This window comes from Ctenopharyngodon idella, chromosome 14 (assembly GCF_019924925.1).
Source record: "Ctenopharyngodon idella isolate HZGC_01 chromosome 14, HZGC01, whole genome shotgun sequence".
In the NCBI taxonomy this organism is placed as follows: Eukaryota; Metazoa; Chordata; class Actinopteri; order Cypriniformes; family Xenocyprididae; genus Ctenopharyngodon; species Ctenopharyngodon idella.
Genome location: NC_067233.1, coordinates 273221 through 291569, shown reverse-complemented (window position 1 = coordinate 291569; position 18349 = coordinate 273221). Strand labels below are relative to the sequence as shown.

General features: G+C 35.3%; 1 protein-coding gene and 1 long non-coding RNA gene across 2 annotated transcripts in view; both read left to right on the top strand.

The window, feature by feature from the left end:
• LOC127494395 (uncharacterized) overlaps window positions 1–18349 on the top strand; it is a 492193-nt gene that overhangs the window by 236586 nt on the left and 237258 nt on the right. Inside the window, exons 39-48 of the mRNA XM_051860279.1 lie at window positions 3229–3402; window positions 4141–4314; window positions 4645–4818; window positions 7678–7851; window positions 7976–8146; window positions 13200–13373; window positions 13648–13821; window positions 14560–14733; window positions 15009–15182; window positions 17241–17414. Of these exons, the coding sequence (XP_051716239.1) occupies window positions 3229–3402; window positions 4141–4314; window positions 4645–4818; window positions 7678–7851; window positions 7976–8146; window positions 13200–13373; window positions 13648–13821; window positions 14560–14733; window positions 15009–15182; window positions 17241–17414 (1737 nt within the window). The remainder of the gene's footprint in view (window positions 1–3228; window positions 3403–4140; window positions 4315–4644; window positions 4819–7677; window positions 7852–7975; window positions 8147–13199; window positions 13374–13647; window positions 13822–14559; window positions 14734–15008; window positions 15183–17240; window positions 17415–18349) is intronic.
• Window positions 10516–11739, top strand: LOC127494410 (uncharacterized). The gene is made up of 4 exons (XR_007924860.1): window positions 10516–10811; window positions 10919–11005; window positions 11119–11159; window positions 11631–11739. It is a non-coding gene; the product is annotated as an uncharacterized LOC127494410 (long non-coding RNA).

The window sequence follows — 18349 nt, the reverse complement described above, 5'->3', positions numbered from 1 at the left end:
ACATAAATCAATTACAAAATGTTATCAAAGAAAAAAAGTTACAGTTAGAAAATTTATTACAAGAAAAAGTAAAAGGAGCTCTTATTAGAGCTCGTTTTTCTCACATTAGAGATATTGATGGACCAACATCTTTTTTTTTTAAACTTAGAACGAAAAGTGTGTCAAGAGAAACAAATGTTGTGTTTAAGGAATGATAGAGGTGATTTATTTTATGACCCATCAGAAATGAGTACATGTGTTGTTGATTTTTATTCCAAGTTGTATGATATAGATGTAACAGATTTGGAAAGTAAAACTGAACTTCTAAATCTACTCCCAGAACTTAAATCAGAACATAAAGAGGACTTAGATTGCACTTTAAGCTTTCAAGAAGTAACTAAAGCTGTGCAAGAATTATCAACTGGAAAATCCCCTGGGTTAGATGGGCTTCCCTCTGAATTTTTTTAATATTTGTGGGAAGTTATTGGGAATGATTATTATGAAATGATTTTATATTCGATACAAACAGGATGTTTACCTATTAGTTGCAGAAGAGCAATTCTTTCTCTGCTACCAAAAAAAGGTGATCTTACTTTGCTTAAGAATTGGAGGCCTGTAGCTTTATTGACTACGGATTACAAGATTTTCTCTAAGTGTATTTCTAACAGACTGAATGAATATATGGCTGTATTAATTCAAAATGATCAGTCTTATTGTATAAAAAATAGATGCATTAGAGATAATTTGTTTCTTATAAGAGATGTCATTGACTACTCGATGTTAAACAATATTGATCTTGGAATATTATCACTAGATCAAGAAAAGGCTTTTGACAGAGTGGATCATTCTTATCTGTTTGATGTTTTAAGTGGATATGGCTTTGGAAATGGTTTTATTTCATGGATCAGATTACTCTATGAAAAAGCTGAATGTATGGTAAAAGTGCCTGGAGGTTTAAGTATACCCATCAAAGTCCGAAGGGGAATAAGGCAGGGGTGCCCACTTTCGGGTCAGCTCTATAGCTTAGTTATTGAACCATTATTGTGTAAACTAAGAGTTGTATTAAAAGGTTTACATATTGAAGGATCTTTTAATAAACCCATCAAACTTTCTGCTTATGCTGATGACCTCACTGTGATAATTAAGGATAAAGAAGATATAAAAAGTGTATTGAATTGTATTCAGTGCTATGAAAAGGCCTCTTCAGCCAAAATAAATTGGGGCAAAAGTGAAGCTCTATGGTGTGGAATCTCAAGTGTAATACCAAGATTGCCAGAAAATGTTGAGTGGAGCAGAGATGGTCTTAAATTTTTAGGAGTTTTTTTAGGTTCTGACCTGTATAAAAAGAAAAATTGGGATGGATTGATAGAGAAGATGTCTGTACGATTGTCCAACTGGAAATGGTTACTCCCTCGATTATCATATAGAGGAAGAGTTTTGATAGTAAATAATCTTATTGCATCTTCACTCTGGCATAAAATGGCTATCTTGGACCCTCCTTTTAACCTTATCAAAGATATTCAAAGACAATTGGTCAATTTTTTTTGGTCAGGACAGCACTGGCTGAGAGCTGCTGTCCTGTATTTACCAATTTGTGAAGGAGGACAAGGACTCATTGACATTGAATGCAGAGTTGCTGCTTTCAGATTGCAGGCTGCTCAAAGTTTTTTGTATAAAAGGCACATCAGCTGGACGGATGTAGCCTGTGGATTACTGAGAAAAGGAGGACAGATGGGATTTGATCTACATCTTTTTTTAATGGATCTTGATGGAGTGGACTTAACTGGTCTAACACCTTTTTATAAGACAATGCTTAAAGTTTGGAAAGTCTACTCAACTTCTCGAAAACAAGGGTCTGAAAAAGGTTTTTGGGGAAAAGAAGAACCTATATTGTATAATCCTGTGTTATCTGTAAAAAGTTTAAATTCTGTTTTTATGAGAAATGCACTTTTAAGAGCAGGTCTTAACAAGGTGTCATGTTTTCTGAACAAGGATGGGTGGTTAGCCCCAGAAGATATTGCGAAAAAGACTGGTGTGAAATCCTTACGTTTTTCTGAAAGACTTTTAAATGAAATTGTGGCTGCTGTACCTTCTGAATTTAAATGTGCTCTGGATAAACAACTAGTAGAACAAAATGATAATGATGTGAAACAGTTTCCAGAGTTGGAAGTAAAAGTTTCTGTGGATTTTTGGCAGGAGGAGGAGGGAAAATTGCTTTCTTTCAGTACTCCAGAACTTAATTTTTTTCGTGATGTGGGCAAGAAATCCATGTATCTTGTTTGTGTAAAAGTAATGCGCTTTCAAGAACTGAAACAAGTATGCGAGTCAAAATGGCAAGAAATATTTAGTACAGATCTCTCACCTAAAAGAAGCTGGAGAACTTTATATAAGGTTCCTATTGATAAGAGAACCGGTGATTTACAGTGGAGGATCATACACGGAATATTAACTACAAATAAACATAAAGCTCATTTAGACTCCAGTGTTCTTGATACTTGCCCATTTTGTTCAGATACTGAAACTGTTTTTCATTTATTTGTTGAGTGTAATAGATTAGAGCCACTTTTTCAAGTGTTAAAAGAATGGTGTGATATGTTGGGTCATGTTTTTAGTCAAGAAGGTTTTATTTATGGTCCTAAGTATCGGTATAAAACAAGAAATGTTGATGTATTTTTGAATTATTTGTATGGACAAGCTAAATTGAGTATATGGTTGACAAGAAAAGCTAAGATTATGGGAAAAGGTTCTACTGACATTGTTTTGACATATAAGGGTCTGGTTTCTGCCCGTTTAAGGGTTGAATTTGCCTATTATAAACTTATTGGAAAATTGGTCACTTTTGAGGAAGTTTGGTGTTTAAATGGAATTTTATGCATGATAAGTGATGGTTGTTTGAAAATGAATTTGTAATTTTTCTAGAGTATGTAATGCTTAGAGTTTGGAATATTTTCCCAAACTCTCGAAAATAAGGGTTTGTCAAAGTTTTCTGGAGAAATGAAGAATTCGTAATGTATAATCCTGTGCTGTCTGTAAAAAATTTTTTTTTTATTTTATTTTTTTTGTTTCAATGGGAAATGCATTTGTAAGAGCAGGTCTCTTCAAGGTGTCAGATTTTTTGGAATAAGGTGTTTTTTCATTCTTTTTTTTTTTTGTATAATTGTGTAATTTTGTTTTTAATTTGCTATTAAAGGGTTTTTGAAAGTCTCTCTCTCTCTCTCTCTCTCTCTCTCCATCTCTCTGCTAATGTAGGTTAAGTGACTGTTGTATGACAGAAGAAGGTTGTTCTGCTCTGACTTCAGCTCTGAAATCAAACCCGTCACACCTGAGAGAGCTGAACCTGAGCTGGAATGAACTAGGAGACTCTGGAGTGAAAAACCTCAGTGATCTACTGATGAACCCACAATTCAAGCTGGAGAAACTAGAGTTAGTATCATTATACTGTACAGCAGTTACAGTGAGATTAAAGTTCACTGTTTAGTTTAAGACAACTGGACTCAAGTCACATCATTTATAGCGCTGCACTTTCTGCTGTTTCTCCATCTGAAGAAAGATTCAGAAATACTATTAGTTAACGGCTTGTTATGTGAATCAGTAGAAAGAGCATTAAACTTTAAAGCATTTGAAACTTTGTGGATATAAAATAGTTTTATACTGAAATCTGACAAATGTTTGCTTTGAAACAACACAGAAGTGAGAACAGACTAAAAACAGTGTAACAAATGACAGTAGATTATTCTGACAGAGTTACAGTTATACTGGACTAATGCTACTTTTCACTAAATCTTAATTTATTAAGCAAAATGTGTATTTAGAGGTTGTAAACTACACTTTAAAATGACTTAAAATAAATTAATCATGTACAAGATTTTCTTCCATTGAAAATGTGAAATCAATCCATTTAAATATTAACTTTTCTATTGTTTCTATATTGATCCTATATATTAATCTCCAGTGATAAATTCACTTATTTGTGGAGTGAGGACGGATCCAGACTTGGATTGTAACTAGTGTCCTCAAATGCTCCTGTCTTGGTTTGTTCATATCATGAAGTTTCCATGATTTTGCTGGTGTATTAGTGACTGTATGGCATTTATTAATGATTCATTTAACTCACACATGAACTGAACATGGATTTGAGTTATTTTCTCTTTCTGTCTTCAGTCTGAGTGTTTGCAGTATTACAGAGGAACAGTGTCTCATCCTGACTTCAGCTCTGAAATCAAACCCATCACACCTGAGAGAGCTGGACCTGAGCAGGAATATAATAGAAAACACAGGAGTGAAGCACTTATGTGACGTACTGAAGGATTCACACTGTAAACTGGAGAGATTGAGGTCAGTAACATTCACATACAAGAATCAAAATGCTGAAAATCACTTCAACAGTTTAAACTAAAACACTTTATACTCAATATCTCATGAAGAGTCTGAGTTCACATTATATTTGTGTAAAATTCTTCTTCTTAATATTTTGTGATCTGGTGAAATGAAGATGATGATGTCACTTCCTCTGTCTGTTTTATTTACTTATGAAGATGATGTGACTTTACAGAATAAAGAGTTACTTTCTCTTCTTCTCTCTTATTTTCTACTCTCTCTCTCTCTCTCTCTCTCTCTCTCTCTCTCTCTCTCTCTCTCTCTCTCTCTCTCTCTCTGCTAATGTAGGTTAAGATACTGTGATATGACAGAAGAAGGTTGTTCTGCTCTGACTTCAGCTCTGAAATCAAACCCATCACACCTGAGAGAGCTGGACCTGAGCTGGAATAAACTAGGAGACTCTGGAGTGAAAAACCTCAGTGATGTACTGATGAACCCACAATTCAAGCTGGAGAAACTAGAGTTAGTATCATTATACTGTACAGCAGTTACAGTGAGGTTAAAGTTCACTGTTTAGTTTAAGACAACTGGACTCAAGTCACATCATTTATAGCGCTGCACTTTCTGCTGTTTCTCCATCTGAAGAAAGATTCAGAAATACTATTAGTTGATACTATCAGTTTGTCTCAAACTCTCTGTTTAGTTCCTGTTTTGAAGCCCCTCCTTCCAAAATACAACATGTGCTCTGATTGGTTAGCTGGCCCCATGTGTTGTGATTGGTGAACTGCTTAGAGCGTGTTCTGGAAATGTCACATCCCTTACCATGACCGCGAGTTTCATCTGTTCAGGTGTAAATATTAACAATGGCATCAATTTTGCCATATCAGTTCGAGTTTGATTCAGACCCTGAGAATGTTTACAAATAAGAGGATCGTGAAGAACCTTTGCAAGCGTTGATTTTACTGGACGTTTCAGAGTGGCAAGTTCCTAAGGATCGGTGAACAGTCTTACAAAGAGATCGCTCTAGCTAAACACTTCCTCAACACTGTAATGTTAGCTAGCGGAGCAAAACAGCTTCACCCTTTGTTTACATCGTAGCAACAACAAAAAACTTATACTCAGAACTGATAATTGAAAACACAACAACAAATAGTGAAACATATTCACAGGTTGTGATCCATAAACAACTGATTCTCCTGACAAAGTGGGAACTGCTCCATCTTTCAGGAGAAGCTTTTGTGTGTAGCCGTTATTAATCTTAGGTTCTGGAAGCTGTCCTCCATAAAATGTGCAGCACACAGATAAATGTTGGGGTTATAAGGTTCAGGAACAGTGTTAAAAATAAATGTTATTTATTCTTCGTCTTCTCTAGTGCAGCTCAACCAGGCCTCGCCCCATCTTTTGGTGTATTCTGTCAGTGGGGATTATTTAAATGAGTGACATTGTGACTTCACAAGATCCAGAAGAAACACGGTGTAGTCCAAACGAGCCATTCGTTGTAGTTCTTGAAAAGTGTTTTCTGTTAGAGAGAATATCCTCCTTTGGAGTGGACTATGAGCTTTGTAACCCTGCAGATCTTTTTATGGTCAAACAGCAACATTGCACATTAACTAAAGTTGAAAAAGTGAAAACGCATAATAGGACCCCTTTAAACAATGTGTATTCAGAGGTTGTAAACTACACTTTAAAATTACTTAAATTGATTCATGTACAAGATTGTCTTACATTAAAAATGTGAAATCAGTCCATTTAAATGTTATGGAAAGGCAGGGATTTGTATAATTCTCCAGAATAAAGCTTGTATAATGGTCCGTCCTGACAGCAATCGAGCCTCTTTTACACGTCACAGTCACAGACATCACTGAAAGAGCGCAAACTTGTGTATGTGCATTAAATTAATGGAGCTCAATAGAAGAGGAGCACAAGAATTCTAACTAAAATATTTTGCTCAAGTACTTTTTGTCTTCAAAGCTATAAATTGTACATGTAACATGAATTGTAATCATTATGAGGGCAGTAATTGCAAGGGATTATAATAGTAATTGGATATAGAATTTTCTATATATGTAGATATTCTAGATCTAATGATTTAACACTTGGTGCTGTTTTTCTTTATTACAGTTTGTCATTTAGTGATTTAATCATTAGTTGCAGCACCAGTTTTGAGTCAGAATTCAGATCAGTCTGTTAGAGCTGGTAATCCTGCCACAGAAAGGAGGGTGAGATCTGGTAGTTGTCATCACTTATCTTAACATTATATGTGACAGGATTCATGTATTTTAGTGTTTTTGATGGAGCTACGTATCTGTGATTCTGCTTCCAGCTTTGCAGATGGTCTCGACTAAACACTTCCTGTAGTTGTTTGAGTGTTTTACGTCACTGTGGAGGAATTTTGGCCAGTTTGTCCCACTCCTCCTTGCAAAGCTGCTTCAGTTTAGTGCAATTTGTAGGCGTATCTAGCATGAACTGTACGTTTCAGGTCCTTCCACAGCATTTCAATGGGCCTTAGTTGTGGATTTTATTTTGAGGCCATTTCAAAACTTTTCTTATTTTTAAACAATTTTGATGTTGCTTGTATGTTGTGCATCATTCAGAACAAATACTTTCACACTTGTACAGTTTTTGGTAATTGAATCCTTGAAAGTGACAGTGGCTATGTTTACATGCACCAATTTTCATCAATCCGAATGAATTGAATCCGACTGCAGATCTGTTTACGTGTACTCTAAACATCATAATCAGATTCAAATATCTGTTTATATGTGTTTTACATACATTCAGATTAAAACTTTTGTGCACGCGCTCATATCAAACACACTTGTGGAGACAACCATGGATGTGACACCAACAGAACTCATCGTTATTTTTGCTCTGTTGGCATACGCATTCATAAATCAGCAACGGTTTTACAACTAAAGACGTGAATGTGAACTTGTGCACTGTGTAATGCGTGTCAACATTGCACTGCGCATGTGCCCCAGAGACTCCTGAACACGATTGAGAAAGTAGTCGGATTCAAGCGTTACATGGTCATTTTTTGCTGTTGGATTGGTTGATAAACCACCCCTTCCAATCTGACTGAAATTTCATTCAGATCGAGCTTAATCGGATCGATTAAAGTGTTTACATGAATATTTTTCAATCCGATTGAACCGTCAATCCGATTACAAATGGATTATTTAGGTGCATGTAAACGTAGCCATTGATGTCTAACATATTAAAGTTCTCTGTGCCTTTTTGTTTGCCTCCATATTCAGTTGTCAAAATATAATTCACTTTAAGGATTTATATTATTCTGGTAATGACTGAATATATCAGCCGAATGAATAATCAGAATAACTGATTAATCAGCTGAATGTTACATTTTCCTCTCTGTTCTAGACTCTCTAACTGCAGTGTAACAGAAGAAGGTTATAAAGCTCTGGCTTCAGCTCTGAGATCAAACCCTTCACACCTGATAGAGCTGGATCTCACAGGAAATGATCCTGGACAATCAGGAGGGAAGGAGCTCGATGATTTACTACAGGATCCAAACTGTCAACTGAAGACACTGAGGTGAGACGGGATGAAATAATTAACAAAATAAATTATATGCATTATATGGAACTGCTGGATGTTTTCATTACAGCAGGTTTAGTTGAGAACTGAATTGAATTCAGATTCATCTTCCCTTCTGCAGGTTTTTGAGTCCTGCTGCAGAAGAAGCCTGTCAGTATGTGAGTGGAATTGTGGGTAAAAACCCGTTACTCCTGAGAGAGCTGAATCTGAGTGAACGTAAACTAGAAGACACACGAGTGAATCAGATCTCTGCTCTACTGCAGGATAAACACTGTCGACTCAACACACTGCCGTGAGTATTGTTCATTCATTCATAATCTTACATTACTGTTAATAGTACTGTTACTGTAGCTGATATAATATTTCCTGAGATCAGTCTGAGTTCACTTTATATTTGTGCAACAATTTTCACCTTAGTATTTTGCAATCTGTTGAAATGAAGATGATCTAAATTTCCTGTGTCTGTTTTATTTGCTAATGAAGATGATGTGAATTTACAGAATAAAGAGTTTTTTCTTCTGTCTTATTTTCTGTGCTCTCTCTCTCTGACAAATCTGACAAATCTTTGCTTTGAAACAACACAGAAGTGAGAACAGACTAGGGATGGTAAGATTCAATGACTCGCATCGGTGCATCAGCATTAAAGTTAACTATGCGATGCATCGATTTAAAAAGTGTGCATCGGATACAAGTTGGCATTTGATGAAAAAAACGATTGATTTATATAGAATTATTAGTAGATGCGCTATACTTTTATTATTTAGAAAGTGACCAATAATTTGTGACCAGTATTTCATATGTAGATTGATTTCTCCTCTCTAAACTGTTTCTCACTCGTGTTCTCTCATCACCTCTGCTGCTACATGAATATGACGTATCACAATACTACAGAGACGAGGCGTGTCCTGAGAGTCACAGTGAATATAGATTAACATGGCACTACAGTGTTGGTGAAAGGGCCATGCCTTAGAAGTCAGAAGGCACTTAAGTTAATACATGATTTGCTGTCTGTCTGAACCAGGGGTGGCTAACCTCGATCCTGGAGAGTTCAGCTCCAGCCCTAATCAAACACACCTGAACAAGCTAATCAAGGTTTGAAAGGTTGTTAGAAAGCTATAGGCAGGTGAGTTTTGATCAGGGTTGGAGCTAAACTCTGCAGGACTGAGGCTCTCCAGGACCGGAGTTCACCACCCCTGGACTGAACCAAAGAAATAAAAGTGAACTATGACTTCCACGATGCAGAAAACATGGACGGAATCGCGGAATTCATTCATAAAAACAGAATTTACTGTATAATGCAGAATGTCACAGAATTTGTCAAATTTTGGATGAATAAATCAAAAGTAGATGGGCACACTTAAATCAAATCATGATATGAACTAGTGTCTGTGAATATTAAACCGCAAGAAGACTATTTTCATGAATCCTGCATGTTCTGCATGTCTCTGTGTGAATGAACCCGCAAATACGTTTACTAGCCTACACATACTGAAGCACAACAGTGTTTTTTCCAGCGTCTGCCATCTGACTATATGACGACATGAACACAAACTTCATCTCTAAAGCTGCTCTGAGAGTCACTTCATGAGCATTTTACCGTTTCATTGAGTAGCATCTGCCTGCAAAACCGGAGGCTGCATTTTCAGGACCGCATTTCTAGGACCCTAGATATTTAGTGACGGCGCCACCTACCGAATTACAGGACCAGTGACCGCATGTTTTTCTGGAAGATGGACGATATTCAGAGTGTGAGTATCAAATGTGAATAAATTTTTATTTGTTTAACATTAAAAACAATTGTGATGCATTTAATTGCAAAGTGAAGTGATCGTGAGTTGCTGAATAGTCTTGAATGCACTTTATAGCCATCATATATTAGCTTCTAATGCTGTAAAACGAATTGTTAGCATATTAGTTTAACAAAACTGTAGCACGACTGACAAGCTTGTGTTGACTTGGTGACTACGGTATGATTAATAATCCTAGCCTGTACAATAACCTGTAGCACTTCGTTGTAAAATCTTGTTATTAAGTTAAAATAATCTTAATGTTTTAACTGTCACGTGCGTGCTCACTGTCAGCCTGCCCAGGTGAAAAAATACTATAGTAAATACTATACTGTTTTTGTACATTGTATAGTATTTGTATAAATTATTAAATTGTAGTATACTGTATAAACTATAGTATTTACAACACTTTGTTAATGAATCCTTCAGCATACTGTAGTATACAGTGAACTGATAAACTATAATAAATACTGTAGTATACTTTATTATTTACTACAGTAAACTGTAGTGTATATTGTAGTATCATATACCCTATAGTTGTAGAAAACTTAGTACAGTATTGGGTAAAGGTATTTGTTTATATTACTATAGTGATGTTACCACAGCAAATTAATTCAAGTACTTTACTATAGTATGGTTCAAAAAAACTAGTATTTACTATAAATTACTACAGTATTTTTTCACCTGGGCATGTTTACCCTACAATACATGTTATGAGCATGTCTCTTCATTTTGACATTGTTTTTATAATGTTGATTGAGGCATTTGACATTTTTAATAATCAGACATAACAGAGAGGCCATCATAATAATAATACCGCGTGTGATATTGTGTCATGTACTGTGTTCTCTATAAGTGATTTCAGTGCAGCCAATATATGACAAAAGAATAATAAATAAATTGGTCAAGTACTAGGCTTAGGCCTAAATTATGTCTATTTATTTATATGAAATGAACTTGAATGAATGTTTTATTTGACCAGTTGGACTCTCTCTTTTTCAAGAAACACACAATCCAAGAAGGAAGATCCTTTCCTGGACTATAGAGATGCACCACATGCTGCAAGGAGTTCCTCTGCCCGTTCTGCAGCTCTGCTTTGTTTCACCCAACAAAGTTGAGCAAAGTGAAATCCCATTTGGAGAGTCATTTCAAACACAGTTCTCCATGAAGGTAACATTTGCAAACATTCTTTTGGGAAATGCAGTGTTATGATTAATTTAATTTGACCTCAGTTCCTAGATCTGTGTATATTTCAATGAACAATTTTCTTTTGATAGACCATCATATATGGTCTGGCTGGGCTGCAGAATTTCTCTGCGGGATGTTGAGAAGACCTTCTTCTCTGGTCTGGATTATCATCACAGGTAAGAGTAGAAAATGTAATTTTTTTTACACAGTGTCCAATGCATCATTTTTTAAGCATTAACAATATTTCTGTTAACCAAGCAGTGACTATGTTCTCCATTTACTATTTCAGTGAAGTGGAAGAAAAGAGAAAAGAGGGGAGAACATCTGTTGGTAGGTAGTGCTGCTGCATACTTCACAATCTGTGCTTTAAATATTTAAAGGTCAGGAAAGGTCATGTCAATAACATGTTATTTCTATTCAGATTTCTTGCATCTCTTTCAATTAATTATTTTCTCAGTTCAGATGGGCTTTATTGACATCAAAGTTTCAAGACCCTTTGTTCCCACAGCATCAAAATAAAATTTTTCCAAATCTTTGAACAGTATGCAATAACAGTAATATGAACATTAATTGGTATGAAGATTGATATAATTATTTTTGTACCGTATATAATGTGTGTGTGCTCTGTGGTCACTAAGATCTTTTAAATATGAAATTTAAAATTAGAGAGTTGAACATGTTCAACTAAATGTTCCCTATTTCATTCACTTCTCTCCCTTTCTCTCTCTCTCTCTCTTTCTCTCTCTCTCTCTCTCTCTCTCTCTCTCTCTCTCTCTCTCTCTCTCTCTCTCTCTCTCTCAGGAGTCAGTGAAGAGATTGTCGCTGAAGTTCTTCTGTGTGGTTCACGTCATGAACAAATTTGTTTTTGTGTGTTCAACTGTTGTAATATATTATTTTATAAAATATACACAATCTTAAATCTACCCCCAGAGTCATCCTTGTGTTTTCCCTCTGTGCTTGAAAATGTGGTTGATCTAGTGATTGAAAAGCTATACCATGATTCCTTGTTTATTTTACTTGATGAGTTATTATATTATGCTAGTTAGTCACAATAATTACTCAACATTCAGCTCTTAGCAACCAGGTTTAATTGCAAGAATGAAAGTAGTATTTGGGTGTTATAACCCTTTAAAAACCTCTGAAACTCTTAAGTAGTTAGAATTGGGTGGAAATACTGCCTTGGTGGCGCTTTTTTCTGTCCTCCAAAACTAGGGTCCTGGAAATGTGGTCTCCGGTATTGCAGACAGATAATACTGTTTAATTTGAGGACACTATTGTCATAACAAATACACAGACACAGACACCCCGTCAAAATAAAAGTTTGGTTTAACTTGTGACAGAAATATAGCCATATATTCTTACTATGCACTACTAATATATTACTATTGTACAGTATAATGTATGTCTTAATGTAATACTACTACTATTAATATTAATACAATAATTTTTGTAATCATTTTATTCATGTTGTAATTTTAACAGTAAAAAAAAAAAAAAAAATTAAAAGTGTGCAGCACTTTCTTTGCTAAAAAAATGAAAGGGTTTATTTAAATTTCATTTGATTAAAAATAAATGAATGTTTTATGCCTCCATTTGATTACCAGAAAAAATTAAAATACACAGCATAGAAAAAAACACAGGGCCCTATTATTGTAAACAAATTAATAAATTAAGTTGGGCCCTACATATTGAATTGCATCGTATCATTTTTTTTTTTCTTCATTGCATCGTATTGCATTGAAGTGCATTGTGTTGAATCGAATCTAAATCGTATTGCACCGCGCCGTAATAGGAGTGAATCGTATTGCATTGCATCGATAGTGGCTTCATATGTATCTTTAATGTATCATATCGTTGGCTGTGCATCGAGATGAGTATCGCATCGGCCTCAGTTATGGAGATGCACATCCCTTGAACAGACTAAAAACAGCGTAACAAATGACAGTAGATTATTCTGACAGAGTTACAGTTATACTGGACTAATGCTACTTTCCACTAAATCTTGCAAAATGTGTATTTAGAGGTTGTAAACTACACTTTAAAATAACTTAAAATAAATTGATTCATGTACAAAATTTTCTTCCATTGAAAATGTGAAATCAGTCCATTTAAATATTAACTTTTCTATTGTTTCTATATTGATCCTATATATTAATCTCCAGTGATAAATTCACTTATTTGTGGAGTGAGGACGGATCCAGACTTGGATTGTAACTAGTGTCCTCAAATGCTCCTGTCTTGGTTTGTTCATATCATGAAGTTTCCATGATTTTGCTGGTGTATTAGTGACTGTACGCATTTATTAATGATTCATTTAACTCACACATGAACTGAACATGGATTTGAGTCATTTTCTCTTTCTGTCTTCAGTCTGAGTGAATGCAGTATTACAGAGAAACAGTGTTTCATCCTGACTTCAGCTCTGAAATCAAACCCGTCACACCTGAGAGAGCTGAACCTGAGCTGGAATATAATAGGAAACACAGGAGTGAAGCACTTATGTGACGTACTGAAGGATTCACACTGTAAACTGGAGAGATTGAGGTCAGTAACATTCACATACAAGAATCAAAATGCTGAAAATCACTTCAACAGTTTAAACTAAAACACTTTATACTCAATATCTCATGAAGAGTCTGAGTTCACATTATATTTGTGTAAAATTCTTCACCTTAATATTTTGTGATCTGGTGAAATGATGATGATGATCTCACTTCCTCTGTCTGTTTTATTTACTTATTCTGTAAAGTCACATCATCTTCATAAGTTATTTTCTTTTCTCTTATTTTCTGCTCTCTCTCTCTCTCTGCTAATGTAGGTTAAGTGACTGTTGTATGACAGAAGAAGGTTGTTCTGCTCTGACTTCAGCTCTGAAATCAAACCCATCACACCTGAGAGAGCTGAACCTGAGCTGGAATGAACTAGGAGACTCTGGAGTGAAAAACCTCAGTGATCTACTGATGAACCCACAATTCAAGCTGGAGAAACTAGAGTTAGTATCATTATACTGTACAGCAGTTACAGTGAGATTAAAGTTCACTGTTTAGTTTAAGACAACTGGACTCAAGTCACATCATTTATAGCGCTGCACTTTCTGCTGTTTCTCCATCTGAAGAAAGATTCAGAAACACTATTAGTTAACGGCTTGTTATGTGAATCAGTAGAAAGAGCATTAAACTTTAAAGCATTTGAAACTTTGTGGATGTAAAATAGTTTTATACTGAAATCTGACAAATCTTTGCTTTGAAACAATACAGAAGTGAGAACAGACTAAAAACAGTGTAACAAATGACAGTAGATTATTCTGACAGAGTTACAGTTATACTGGACTAATGCTACTTTTCACTAAATCTTAATTCATTGAGCAAAATGTGTATTTAGAGGTTGTAAACTACACTTTAAATGACTTAAAATAAATTGATTCATGTACAAAATTTTCTTATGTTGAAAATGTGAAATCTGTCCATTTAAATATTAACTTTTCTATTGTTTCTATATTGATCCTATATATTAATCTCCAGTGATAAATTCACTTATTTGTGGAGTGAGGACGGATCCAGACTTGGATTGTAACTAGTGTCCTCAAATGCTCCTGTCTTGGTTTGTTCATAACATGAAGTTTCCATGATTTTGCTGGTGTATTAGTGACTGTATGGCATTTATTAATGATTCATTTAACTCACACATGAACTGAACATGGATTTGAGTCATTTTCTCTTTCTGTCTTCAGTCTGAGTGGATGCAGTATTACAGAGGAACAGTGTGTCATCCTGACTTCAGCTCTGAAATCAAACCCGTCACACCTGAGAGAGCTGAACCTGAGCAGGAATATAATAAAAAACACAGGAGTGAAGCACTTATGTGACGTACTGAAGGATTCACACTGTAAACTGGAGAGATTGAGGTCAGTAACATTCACATACAAGAATCAAAATGCTGAAAATCACTTCAACAGTTTAAACTAAAACACTTTATACTCAATATCTCATGAAGAGTCTGAGTTCACATTATATTTGTGTAAAATTTTTCTCCTTATTTTGTGATCTGGTGAAATGATGATGATGATCTCACTTCCTCTGTCTGTTTTATTTACATGAAGATGATGTGACTTTACAGAATAAGTTATTCTTCTCTTATTTCCTTCTCTCTCTCTCTCTCTCTCTCTCTCTGCTAATGTAGGTTAAGTGACTGTTGTATGACAGAAGAAGGTTGTTCTGCTCTGACTTCAGCTCTGAAATCAAACCCATCACACCTGAGAGAGCTGAACCTGAGCTGGAATGAACTAGGAGACTCTGGAGTGAAAAACCTCAGTGATCTACTGATGAACCCACAATTCAAGCTGGAGAAACTAGAGTTAGTATCATTATACTGTACAGCAGTTACAGTGAGATTAAAGTTCACTGTTTAGTTTAAGACAACTGGACTCAAGTCACATCATTTATAGCGCTGCACTTTCTGCTGTTTCTCCATCTGAAGAAAGATTCAGAAATACTATTAGTTAACGGCTTGTTATGTGAATCAGTAGAAAGAGCATTAAACTTTAAAGCATTTGAAACTTTGTGGATATAAAATAGTTTTATACTGAAATCTGACAAATCTTTGCTTTGAAACAATACAGAAGTGAGAACAGACTAAAAACAGTGTAACAAATGACAGTAGATTATTCTGACAGAGTTACAGTTATACTGGACTAATGCTACTTTCCACTAAATCTTAATTTATTAAGCAAAATGTGTATTTAGAGGTTGTAAACTACACTTTAAAATGAATGAAAGGGGTGGTTCACAATTTTTTTTTCTAGATTTGATTTGTTTTATGGGGTGCAGTTTAACATGTCTTGCTTCGTCTTTTAAAAAAAAACGCCGTATTTTTCATATATTTTACCTTTATTTTACACCGTTCTCTCCATTGTCATTTGCTGGTTGACTTCCTGGTTCTATGATATCACTCCCTCCAAAATACGCAATAGGCTCAGATTGGTTAGCTGGCCCAGTGTATTGTGATTTGCTGAAGCGTCTAGTTCACGTTGTCCGGAAACGCCACGCCCCTTACCATTACGGGCAATAGTTGCATGTGCTTCGGTGGAAATGTAAATAATGGCGTCAATATTGCTGTATCAATTTGAGTCCGAATCAGACCCAGATAGCAGTAATGAAGAGGGTCAAGCAGAACTTCTGCAAGCACAGCTTTTAAAGGGCGTTTCTGACTGGTTAGTATTTCTGTTTGTATTTGTGTCAAAGTGTTTAGATATGCTGTCACTTGTAAATGTTACTGCTGTTTATGTTAGCTTTTGATATACGGTTTTATCCTGATTAAAGCTTTACTGTAGCTTGATACATGACTGAGTAATAGCATTTTTGTAAAGGTATTGTAAAGTTTGTTGGTGTTTGTAGGTGTTTGTTGGAGAAGTATGAAATAGAGTTTAGCTAACTGGCTAGTGAAGCCAAACCGTGTTGGTCTTTGTTTACGTCCTTGATGCAACCAAAAAATAGCAACAGAACTATACTTTTAAAAGACATGTACAAACAATAAAACATACTTACAGTTTGGGGCCCATAAACAGCAGCTTCTGCTTTTAAAGTGGGAACTGCTCCATCTTTCAGTAATAACCTTTGTGCAAATCCAGCATTGAACTCGTGTAGATTCTGGAAGTTGTCTTCCGTGAAATGTGCAGCACAGACAGCTAAATTAGGAGTATAAATGTCAGGAACAGAATTAAACATACATTTTAACAATTGTTCCCGAAGTCCAGCGTCCCTAGGAAAGCCAAACACAGAAGACTTGCAATCGGGGTGAAAATAACATTGTTTCGATGGCATGGCTACAGCACTGTACTACAACAACTCTTCCATAATGCCACGCGACATGGCCTCACCCACTTTGTTGCATGTCACCAACCCGGGAAGAAGCTTGTTGTAGTCCAAACCGGTCGTAATTGTAGGCATTAAACTGCCATAACTTTAAAAGACAACATCTCTGTTTGCATTGAACTTTCAGCGCTGTAACTTTGCAGATGTTGTTTATGCTCAAGCAGCAACATTACACACTAACTAAAGTTAAAAAAGTGAAATCACAATCAACCACCCCTTTAAAATAAAGTGATTCATGTATAAAATTTTCTTATGTTGAAAATGTGAAATCTGTCCATATATATGTATACTTTTCTACTATTTCTACATTGATCCTATATATTAATCTCCAGTGATAAATTCACTTATTTGTGGAGTGAGGACGGATCCAGACTTGGATTGTAACTAGTGTCCTCAAATGCTCCTGTCTTGTTTTGTTCATATCATGAAATTTCCATGATTTTGCTGGTGTATTAGTGACTGTATGGCATTTATTAATGATTCATTTAACTCACACATGAACTGAACATGGATTTGAGTCATTTTCTCTTTCTGTCTTCAGTCTGAGTGTTTGCAGTATTACAGAGAAACAGTGTCTCATCCTGACTTCAGCTCTAAAATCAAACCCGTCACACCTGAGAGAGCTGAACCTGAGTGTGAATAAAATAAAAAACACAGGAGTGAAGCACTTATGTGACGTACTGAAGGATTCACACTGTAAACTGGAGAGATTGAGGTCAGTAACATTCACATACAACAAAGAAAAAGTGTTTTGATATTGAATGAAACAGAATAAAGAGTTTTTTCTCCCCATTTCTCCTAATGTAGGTTAAGCTGCTGTTGTATGACAGAAGAAGGTTGTTCTGCTCTGACTTCAGCTCTGAAATCAAACCCATCACACCTGAGAGAGCTGAACCTGAGCTGGAATGAACTAGGAGACTCTGGAGTGAAAAACCTCAGTGATCTACTGATGAACCCACAATTCAATCTGGAGAAACTAGAGTTAGTATCATTATACTGTACAGCAGTTACAGTGAGATTAAAGTTCACTGTTTAGTTTAAGACAACTGGACTCAAGTCACATCCAGGGCTTAAAAATGAGAAATTCAATCATTTCACTCCAAGCAGAATCGGTATTTTAACGTTTCTGTTCCAGCGTTCCTTCTGTATTATTAACGTTCCGAAACCGGTTTGATCAGAAAAATAACGGTTAATAACATTATTTTTTAATTTTTTTAACTTTTTATTTTTTTTTAACTTTGTTTGCATGTAGCCTACTTAATAATAATAATAATAATAATAGTAATAATATGTACAGCATTTTATTAATTAAAAAACAAAGAGTATTTGCCGTAGCCAATAGGCCTACAATTATCTTTTATAATAAGATTCTGTCCGAATGTAAACCTATTAAACAAAAGGAAAAACAACGGTTTATAAATTAAAGCATTTTTTCCAAGATAATTTAAAATGTTTGTTGCATGGTTAAAAATACCGACGCTATTCCTGAGAGGAAAAACAGATATGTCGCGTATACGTCGCATTTTATTGTAATAAACCTCTGATTTAACTTAAAGAGGTTTAATCAGATTAATGAAGGACAGAGGGTACATTACACCACCAGGACTTTATAGAAAGGTATTACTTTATTGACAATTGTATACAAAGAAA